This window comes from Sus scrofa, chromosome 5, assembly GCF_054392235.1.
Source record: "Sus scrofa isolate SSC_HxYL_T2T_F1_AM1 chromosome 5, Sscrofa_HxYL_maternal_Yorkshire_Landrace_v2.0, whole genome shotgun sequence".
NCBI lineage: Eukaryota > Metazoa > Chordata > Mammalia > Artiodactyla > Suidae > Sus > Sus scrofa.
In genome coordinates this window covers 35,410,316-35,420,984 of record NC_139387.1, presented here as the reverse complement: position 1 = coordinate 35,420,984, position 10,669 = coordinate 35,410,316, and the positions used below count along the sequence as shown (strand labels likewise).

Genomic DNA, 10,669 nt, shown 5'->3' with positions numbered 1-10,669 from the left:
GACAAAGACAAGAAACTAATCATAAAATCTGATCATAAAACCCTTCTTATTCTTGAAGACAGCGATTAAATAATCACTCAGCCAAGGTCTCCTGGCTTCATTGACAACAAAAGAGGTTCTCTACTCACGCCCTTCCCACCCCAGGAGAAAATGTATTGCCAGCCCCAGCGCTGACCACTCGAAAGTTGCGGTTTCTCTTAGTTGAGGGCCAAGTTAACGAATCCGCAGCTGCAAAGTCTCAACTTGGGGGGAGGGGGCGGCTGCCCGGGCGGGGGGGAGAGCGGCGGGAGGAGGGACTAAAGGGAAGGACACTGCCCCCTACTTCAGCGAGGTCGTTGCCCAAGCCAGTGGAGCCGCCAGTTTGGGTCTGGGGAGGGAGGAGCGGCGCGAGCTCCGTAGCCTCGGCTCGGCGCCAGGCTCGGTACCTGGCAGGCCGGCCGCCCGGGGCGCGGAGGGTGTGAGCGCGCGCGCCCCCTCCGTGCCCGCTCAGCCTCGCGCGCGTCTCGGGGGAGGCTCCGCCGCCAGGCGTCCGGGGAGCCCGCAGCCTCAGTCCTGCCGCCGGCGGAGCTTTGTGTGGCGGCGGCGGCTCGGAGTCCCACCTGCTGGCGGCAGAGAGACAAGGAAGGGGAAGAAGGAGGAGGAGGAGGGGACGGAGGCGGCGGCGCGAGCCTACTCTCGCCGCCCACACCCACCTCCCGGGGGCTCCGCAGTCCGGGCTTTCGGCCTGCAAGCGCCCCCCGCCCCCGGCCCGGCCTCCCGGCCACACCGCAGCCGCAGCCCCTTCTGCCCGGCCCGGCCCGGCCGCCGCCACCCGTAGCCGCCGGCGAGTTTGAGACGAGCGCGGGGCGCGCGGCGCCGCCTCGATGCGTCCGGGAGCCGCCTCGGCGCCCCAGCCCCGGTGAACAGCCCCGAGCGCGCCGCGGCCGGCCCGGGAAGACGAGCGGGGAGGCGCGGCCAGCCCCGGAGACGAGGAGGAGCGAGCCCGAGATCGAGCGCAGGGAGCAGACACCATGCCGGGCTGGAAGAAGAATATCCCCATCTGCTTGCAGGCGGAAGAGCAGGAAAGAGGTGAGCTGGACGACGGGGCGGGGAGGGCCGGGAGGGGGTCCGGGCCGGGGGCCGCCCCGGTGCCTCCCTCTCCCCGGGCTCCCCCCCGCCCGACCTGTCGGCGGCCGACGGGGGAGGGGCGCCGCGCCCTCGGGGGCCGCGGGCGAGTCTGGGCGGCGGCGTGCGAACTCTAGATTTATTTGGGGGGGAGGGGAAAGAAGGAAGGTGCTGCATCAGGGAACTTTTCGCTTGGGCAAAGATTTTTCTTGAGAGGACGTGGGGGAACTCAGGCTACTCCTGGGCCCGCTTACCGTGGAGCCCCGGACGGCCTCTTGCTGGGTGGGTGCTAGGGGTGACCGGGGGTCCTGCAGTGCTTTAAGTGACTTTTCAAACTTTCCTCCTCCTCTGGCGGCCGCCTCCGGGGTGTCCCCCATCTCTGGCTGGGCTTTGATGGTGCTGCCAAGCTCAAAGTTGCAGGGGAATCTGCGAGGAGGAGGAGGAGGAGGAGGAAGAGCCTGGGGGCGGAAAGCGGGCGCTGCCGCAGGTCTCGGGAGGGGGAGGGGAGAAGGAGAAAAGATGTCTCTAGGCTGGGGGTCGTGGGCCGGGAGTGAGCCCTCGGAGATGAGTCCCGCCCCAGCGCAGTCCCCGCTGTCAAGTTAAAACCGCAAGACTGCGGGCTTTTCCTAATTGCTGTCTGTTTTCTTTGTAAAAGGCGGTTTTCCGTGCTAGGTGACTTGTAGACCTTTTGTGCTTTGGCCTGACGAGTGTACTGGGCACATTGCTTTTAAGTGACTCGCGGAGGGAAAGTTGAAGGCCTTTTGCACCTTAAAGGCTCGGTTCTGTTGAGGTCATTCCGCGGTGTTTGGATTGTGCGGAGGTTGGCCAGGGAGTTCAGCTCGGTAACCTGGATATGATGTGTTGGGTGCACCAGAATTTCCTCTGCGGGCCCCACGGGGCTGGAGAGGTGTGCGCCCGTGGCTCTGCTAGCATCCACAGGGACCCTGGTTGGCAAGGTCCACCAGGGTTTATTCCTCTGCTCCTCGCATCCCGGCCTGCCCTGGCTTCGAGGAAAATGCTTTAGAATTGGAAGGGTTTCAGGATGCCGGGTCCGCATGGACTGTGGCAGTCGTCAGTACCGCGGTTAAATGGTGCTCCGTGGGTAGGTGGGCGGGTGAGGAGAGCAGATGGACGCTAGTCTGGCGAGTGGAGAAGGCAGAGTTCTCAGGGGAGCTGAATCCAGCAGCGTGTTGCTCTGGAGGGTGGCTTGGTTATTGGGCATGCCAAAAGTTTCAGGCTTTTGAAATAATGCCTACTACTGAAGAACCAATGTACGATTTCCAGTTTTTCTCTAGGTGGCACAACCTGTCTTTGGTTTCTGTTCTGTTTAATGACTCAGGGAATTCATCACTTTTAACCACTTGCTTATTAGAAATGTGCATTTATTTTCCAGCTCATGTTCTGGTGACTTCACCCTCTCAGAAGGCACCCCTGCTTTAGAAATACTTCTGCTGTTCCCTTTAGTAAATCATATTTTAAAAGATGCAAGTAGTCGTCCAATAATTTATAACCAGGTAAAAGCACTAAATGAAAGCATTCTGTCTAGGGTGGAGTGTCTGTCTTATAAGCTAAATGTCACTGCGCACTTGGTGTTAAAAGTATCCATTTGCTAAAAAAACCATTGCATTGCTGCCAGCACGTTTTATCAGAACACTGGAATGGGTAGATTTTTGGATCGTGACGGAATGTACTTGTATGTCTTTAGAAATACATGGTAACTTTGAAAGATGATCGCCCAATCTGCTTGGTGGAGATAAGGCTGAATTTCCTCCAGAACATAAAAATCTGAGTCGGAAATTGCCTTATCTTCTCTGATAGGAGAAAACAGGGAATGTTTGTTACTTGGTATCTTTTTTTCACTTTAAATTGTTCTTTTCTTCTTGCTTATATTATGCAATGCTTTTCTAATTAGTATTGTTTTTTGTGGTTGTGGCATTTCTTTTTTGAGGGTCTGCTTCATTGGGAATGTACAAATATGTGTTTTGTTTCTTTTAAAGTCTCCTACCTGGTGTTTGTATTTCAGGTGTGTGTATGTATGTATTTGAATGAACTGAGCTGCCTACATGATTTTTAATACATGTGTCAGAGGACGCTGCTTGAGATTGTCTTATCTCTTTAGAAGAATCGTGTTGTCAGGTAATGAGCAATTTTCTGTTTGCATTTGAGATCAGATTATGTTTAGCTTTTTTCCTTTTAAATGATTCAAATAGTGTTGAGTTAGGTTCTCTTCAGATATAAACAGAAGTGTTAAACTATCAGGTTGGTTAGGAAAATAATGAACACAGAGGGAACCAGTAAATTTTAAATTTTGTCTGGGGGTAACATTGACCAAAAAGTCAATTTCTAATATCTTACTATTAAATTCTAAGGTTGGTTGTGCTCATAGAACCACTGTTCTTTCCACAACCCCCCTCCCCAACTCCAGTTTACATGTAGACATTCCAAAACCCATTGGAGACTATTCTAGCATAGCGTATTTTCATGTAGATTTTATTTAGCTAAATCTCTTTCTGAAAACTTAATGCAAATTAATACAGGCTGCTAGGTTCTTTAAGGACCACATATTTGAACAAGTATTTCTTAGCCTTATTTTTTGGGAAAAAAAAAAAAAAAGCTAATCTCAACTTAGATTTACGGAACCTGCCTTCTTGATATTGTCACAAAGAGAGGTTTGGCCAGTGTGCATAATCACATGCCACACCTACACACCATTCATAATTTGGGTTCATGTTGAAGGCTTCTGTCAAGATGATATGGAGTAAACTGTTGCTACTGCATGCAGTGCTGAGCAGATAAACTGCAGCATACGGGTTGTTGCAGAGAATGCAGTCACTTCCAAAATGACATGTTAGGATTCATCCACGTACAGTGACACTGTTAAAATTCAGGACACATTTCTCTATCCTCCCTGCCCCCCTCCCCCCCTTCTCTTCCTCAATCCAATCCATTTAGAACCCAGTACACTTTTGGGTAAATGTTTTAGGAGAAGAGAAGTGATTCTGAAAACTGTTCTATTTAATATCCCTCCCGTTCAAATTAAATTAAGTAATTTATTGGTTGTTTGAATCTGCTTATTAGCTGATCACGAGTAATAAGAACATAGTTGTTAAGGAAAGTCTCAGTATAAGGGGATAGATGTCTCAGTAATTAATGATGGCTTTCTTTTGCTTTTTAGCTTCCCTTCAGATTGCTGTGGATTTGGTTGGTGATGTGTGTGTGTGTGTCTGAGTGTATGTACACATTCTCCAGGAAAAATGTATCCATGTTACATAGCTCTCCTCCCCCTTGCCTTTCAGTTCTTCTCATAGGTTTTAAAGGTCTATAGGTGAACTTGAGAACTTTCCTTGGGACTCCTTTAGGAATTATTGTGTCTGGGATTTTTCTTCTGTTTTGTCAAAGGAGAGTATTTTGGATCTTTTTAGATACAAAGAATTAGCTTTTATGAAATATCTATGAGAAAGCACAGGAGGCTTAAGTAATGTGCCTTTATTATATCCTTGGTTTGTTTCATTTGCCACATCTCAAGAAGATCTGGTGACCCTATCCTATCTAACCTGCTTAATGAAAAGTTCAATTTGAAGTTTGAGTTTTGACTAGGGAAAGCTGTTGAGGGAAGAGAAGAAATCAAAATGCACCGAGAGCCTGCTGTGCTTTGGGCACGGTGTTTGACATTTCAGGAGCATTATTTGGTACAGTCCTTACCACATGCCAGTAAGGTGGGTATTATTATTTCCCCTGACAATTTAAGAAACTGATGCTCAGAGAATGAAAATATTTGCTTAAAGTTACATAGCCAAGACTTTGGGCACCAGTTTCTAAAGAGATGATGAGAAAAAGAAATTGTTAACATTTCCTAAGATGAAGTTTGTAGCACTGTTAATGTTATGATGTCTTATGGGTTTTTTGGACAGAATTGTATTTTATTTTTTTGGACGGAATTTTAATAAACTGCCACCAAATATGTCACTATGAAATGTTAAAAAAGGAGTTCTGTTGCGGTACAGTGGGTTAAGGATCTGGTGTTGGTACTAGAGTGGCTTGGGTCACTGCTGTGGTGGGGGTTCATGCCCTGCTCTAGGAATTTCCACATGCCCAGTATGCAGCTAAAAAAAAAAAAAAAAAAAAAAAAAAAAAGAGTTCTTTAGAGGAGTTTTTCCAGTTACGTATACTGGGGAAAAGCTTCTAAATTATATTCTGGGTATTTTGGGTATTTGACAAACTAGGTAGACTTATTAACTCTGTAAGGATTGTTATGTCATCCTATTTTTAAGTGGAATTATTTGACTAAACTTAAAGAAACTCATGGCTTTTCCACCAAGGACTTGAATTATTACATAGTTTTCCTTCTTTTCAAGGAGGATTTTCCATGAAGGCCAGAATTAACAAGAATCAGGTATTTTTCCTCACAGTGATGAACTAGGAGACTACTATATTGTTAATAGCCATTCTGCATTGTTCTTTTCCCAACATTTTATTTAATTAAAGCCATTCATCTGAGCTCTCTGCCTGGCTATCTGTCAGAAGGCCCAGTGGCCAAAGGGACTTCAGATAATGCTTTCTTCTGCAGCAGCCTGATTGGTTTTCATGAAGAAAAAAGAAGTATCAACTTAAATTGGTAAAGGATATTGGGACTTGAATACCATGGGTTTTAAAACAGGTATGTTAAATGCTGTGTGATAGCTGATGGTGTCAGGCATTTAGGATTTTACCCGTTTTGTTTTCAGTTAAATTACAATAATAATTTAGCAATACAAAATGCAAAAGAAGTAGTAATAGAAAGTAACATATCTAACAGAGAATGCTGTGCAGACACAGGAGCAAAACTTAGGTTTGACTCGCTTCTTAAATTTAAAGGTGTTCTAAATTTTTTGTTTGTTTGTTTTTTTGCCATTTCTTGTGCTGCTCCCGCAGCATATGGAGGTTCCCAGGCTAGGGGTGGAATTGGAGCTGTTGCCGCCGGCCTGCTCCAGAGCCACAGCAATGAGGGATCCGAGCTGCATCTGTGACCTACACCACAGCTCACGGCAACGCCGGATCCTTAACCCACTGAGCAAGGCCAGGGATCAAACCCACAACCTCGTGGTTCCTAGTCGGATTCGGTAACCACTGAGCCACGATGGGCACTCCGAAAGGTGTTCTAAATATTAATATAAAAATCTGGAGTTCCCGTCGTGGCGCAGTGGTTAACGAATCCGACTAGGAACCATGAGGTTGCGGGTTCGGTCCCTGCCCTTGCTCAGTGGGTTAACGATCTGGCGTTGCCGTGAGCTGTGGTGTAGGTTGCAGACGCGGCTCGGATCCTGCGTTGCTGTGGCTCTGGCGTAGGCCGGTGGCTACAGCTCTGATTAGACCCCTAGCCTGGGAACCTCCATATGCCGTGGGAGCGGCCCAAGAAATAGCAACAACAACAACAACAACAACAAAAAAGACAAAAGACAAAATATTAATATAAAAATCTGTCAGTACAAATTTCCTCATTCAAGAAATCTGCCTGTTTAGACAGGTCACTTGGCCAAAGGGTGCTGTCAGTTTTATGGGGAAGTTAACGTTCTTTAAGTACATCTGCTGATTAAAGTGTGCCTGATTGAATTCCTTACCACCTTTCATTTCAATAGTGATTAAACTTTAAGCACCAAATCAGGTGTTGAATAGTGTGGAAACATGGCTAGTGCCCTAGAGAGATTCCTCAGCCCCACCCAGCAAAGTGATGGAGGAGAAGATATTTGAAGTCAAGCAGCAATGGGTTTAAAGCCACTTTAGTGTCTTTCCTTTAAAACCAGGGCAGGTAACATCTCCCTCATGGAGGAGGAAATGAAATGAACAAGTGTGTGTGTGTGTGTGTGTGTGTGTGTGTGTGTGGGTGGGTGGGTGGGTGGGGGGGAAATTTCTGTCAGTACCTTGCCTACAGTTCAGGGTTCAGTTGTGGCAACTGGTATTATTTTTATGTCTCTTGATTGAGATCTATGAACTTGACACGTCACGGTTTCCTGATGATGCAGTAGTAAGTTTATAAAATTGGATTGTGATCATCATTGTACAACTCTAAAGGTAATAAATTCATTGAGTAATAAAAAAATTAAAAAAATAAAAACTTCATAAACCAGTAAAGCAGAAAGTCCAGTGTTTTGTGAAAAGCTGTGCTGAAACACAGAGGTTTTTGAGACCCAGTCTTTCTGGTCTGACTCTCATGAAGAAGAAGAAACTCCAGTATGGAGAGAAATGTGCCCAAGGCCACATTTCATGCATTTAGTAAACATTTATTGACAGCTGACTGACATGATGGGTGCTGGGGATGGGAAAATCATTGTTCCTGTTTTCAAGGAGATTATTATATATAGTTACAGAGTCACAGATATGACAGTGTCTTTCCTCCTACACAGATTAGTGCTGAGAGGGCAGGGCAGAGGGGTTGAGCGTGCTGAGGGCAGGTGGGCAGAGGGAAGCTTCTGAGGATGCTCTCGAAGGAGGTCAAACAGCAAATACTGAAAGACTTGAAGGAAGAAGAGGAGTTCAGGTTGGGGTGGGGAATGTGAGGGCAGTTATTTCAGGCAAGGAAAGTGGAGTGTTCCAAAGCATTATGGAATAAAAGAGTCCAGGAACCGTGACTGTTTTTTTGTTTGTTTGTTTGTTTTTGTTTTTTTGGCCATGCCCACAGTATGCGGACATTTCTGAGCCAGGGATTGAACTCATGCCACAGCAGCGACCCAAGCCACTGCAGTGACAATGCAAGATCCTTAACCTGCTGTGCCACAAGAGAATGCCCACTCCTGGTTTCTTAAGGGGCTGACATGTAAAATATGAACATACAAAGGGACTGCAGAGTAAGAATATGGGAAACTGGGTAGGAGAAGATGAGACTAGAGATGGCCAGATTTGGAAGGACTTTGTATGACTGGTCGCAGAGTTCAGATTGTACCCAGAGGGTGATGAAAAGTTAATTGAAGGACTTGCAACAGAGTGTGCATCCTAGAAGTGTCACTTTGGTAGCAAGAAGGAAAGATTAGACAGAGGAGGGACTGGAGGGCTGGGAATCAGGTAGGAGGCTCCAGCCCTGTTCTAGGTTGTGCAGAGATGCTCAGGAGGAGGACCTGGTGAACAGGTGACCATAGGAAATACGGCGAGCGCAGGACTCTGGTGTAGGTAGCATAGTTCGATTCAGGCTTGTGTCTTGAGACCCAGTATGTTGATACAAAGCCAGCTCTTTTTTCCTCCACATGCTGCCTTTCTTTATCCTCTCCCCCCGACTCTATGGAGGGGAAAATGTATACATAACCTGAGAGGATAATGTAAAAAGAGACCACAGTGATTGGGTACCAGGCTGGGTCATGATGATACCTTAGTGCGCACTAGTTTTTTTCTTTCACTTGTATAAAATTTATATACTAGCTAATTCTAAAGGAAAAATAGTTATTACCCCTTGCATTTATTTCCTAATATTAATCTGGAATTGAAAGTGATTTTTTTTTTGAATTGAAGAAGAGTGGTAGTTGTTATTTTATAGAAATGTATTTTATAGAATTGGGTAGGTTATTAAAAATCTTTATTTTCTGAAAACAATGAAATGCTCAGTGAATCAGGGTTTTTTTTTTGTGTGTGTGTGTTGTCTTTTTTAGGGCTACACCACGGCATATGGAGGTTCCCAGGCTAGGGGTCGAATTGGAGCCACAGCAACCAGGGATCCGAGCCGAGTCTGCAACCTACTCCACAGCTCACAGCAATGCCAGATCCTTAGCCCACTGAGTGAGGCCAGGGATCGAACCCGCAACCTCATGGTTCCTAGTTGGATTTATTAACCACTGAGCCATGACGGGAAGCTCTAAGTTTTAAAATACTTCTTATACTGGGCTCAGAAATTAGAAAAGTGAAGTTAAAGTCCTCTTTTCTTATACTGGGCTCAGAAATTAGAAAAGTGAAGTTAAAGTCCTCTCTTGGCCATGTTCTTGATTATTTGGTCTAGGCACAGTCTGCCCCTCGGAACCTCTATTTTGTCATGGGAAAGGAATGATGATTCTTGATACTGACCTCCTAAAGTTGCTATGGGGTGAAAGCTGTTCTTGCTACATGGTTACATAAAGGGAAGAAGTTGTTGAAAGACTGAGATTCTTAAAGTGAGTGCCTCTGTTAGCTGGCCATTTCTGGATGGAGGTGTTATTTGTGTAACATGTATTTCATAAAATGGAAGCGTTCATTAAAAACATCTTAATTCTTTGCCTTCTCAAATGAAGTTCGAGTGTGTTATGAGGTTTCCCCCTTAGGCTCTCATTTATAACAAAATAACTCAAATGATGTAACTAAATTGCAATACGTACAGGCTGCACAATTCTTCAAGGCAGCCTCTTTCCCTGCTGAGTTTGGAAAAGTTCAGCTCACAGGCTGAGTACACCTTGCCACTGCTCCAGCTTCAGCTTCTGCTTCTCTCCAGTCCAAGTTTCAGACCTCAACTCAATGTCCAAGACACTATTACTTCTCAAATTGAAATCGTATGGTGGAATTCCTGTTGTGGCGCAGTGGAAACGAATCCAACTAGGAACCGTGAGGTTGAGGGCTCGATCCCTGGTCTTGCTCCATGGGTTAAGGATCCGGCATTGCCATGAGCTGTGGTGTAGGTCGAAGACACGGCTCAGATCTGGTGTGGCTGTGGCTGTGGCTTTGGCTGGCACCTGTATCTCAGATTAGACCCCTAGCCTGGGAACCTCCATATGCTGCAGGTGCAGCCCTCAAAACCAAAAAAAAAAAAAAAAAAAAAAAAAAAAAAAAAAGAAATCATATGGAGCCTTTTTAATGGAGAAAAAAAAATTCCTGCAGATCTCCATTGCTGACTTTATTTCAATTATGTTACTTGCATATGTACTGATGTAAAACTAGGTGTAAGCTCCTAATAGCTTTCATACAACCATAAAACCAAAACAGACTTTACGTGTGAAATATAAACACAGCTATAAGAAAAGAAGTCAATAACTTTCAAATGAACAACATTTGCTTCATGCGACTTGCTATCATTTGCCTGAAAGGAAATTTCCCTCTCGCAGGATGAATGTGGGACTTGCTGCTGGGAGTGGTACTGTCATTTTCTCTGGTTGAACTCCTCTGGAACATTGGTCCTAACAGTCTCTTGTCACCTGGTCTTTCCTGGACACAAACATGTCATTTGCTTATGAGGTCCTGCATTCTTGTTTTGCACTGTTGCCATCCTAAATACAAATTACCCTGGTATTGGCAGTGCACTTGATGGTAGAATTAGGTAGCGTGCCGATCGTTAGTACTTAGACCACTCGCAGGGGAGAGCTGTTTGTCCCCCACTGCAGACTGATACGTGGTCTGTACCATGTGAAACTACCCACCTGAGTCTGACCACACCTGTACTTGTCTATGTCCTGTTCAATGAGATGAGCTTGTTCATCACAGGCTTAGATGTTGGAGCAATGGCAAATTGCTGTAGGGGTTTCTAAACACCTATCTTCATTTTCTGTATTCATCTAACCATGGACAGATAATAAACCATTTCCTGACGGGCACTGACCACAGACCACACTTTGAATAGTACTGGTTTAGAATGTGTTTATGC

The 10,669-nt window shown here is 45.9% G+C and overlaps 1 protein-coding gene across 1 annotated transcript in view; it reads left to right on the top strand.

Annotated features, from left to right (window-relative positions):
• The first annotated feature begins 303 nt into the window (after nucleotides 1-303).
• The window catches only part of GRIP1 (glutamate receptor interacting protein 1), a 766,103-nt gene continuing 755,737 nt past the window's right edge, over nucleotides 304-10,669 (top strand). Inside the window, exon 1 of the mRNA XM_084956272.1 lies at nucleotides 304-1,068. Within this exon, the coding sequence (XP_084812398.1) occupies nucleotides 1,011-1,068 (58 nt within the window). The 5' untranslated portion in view covers nucleotides 304-1,010. The remainder of the gene's footprint in view (nucleotides 1,069-10,669) is intronic.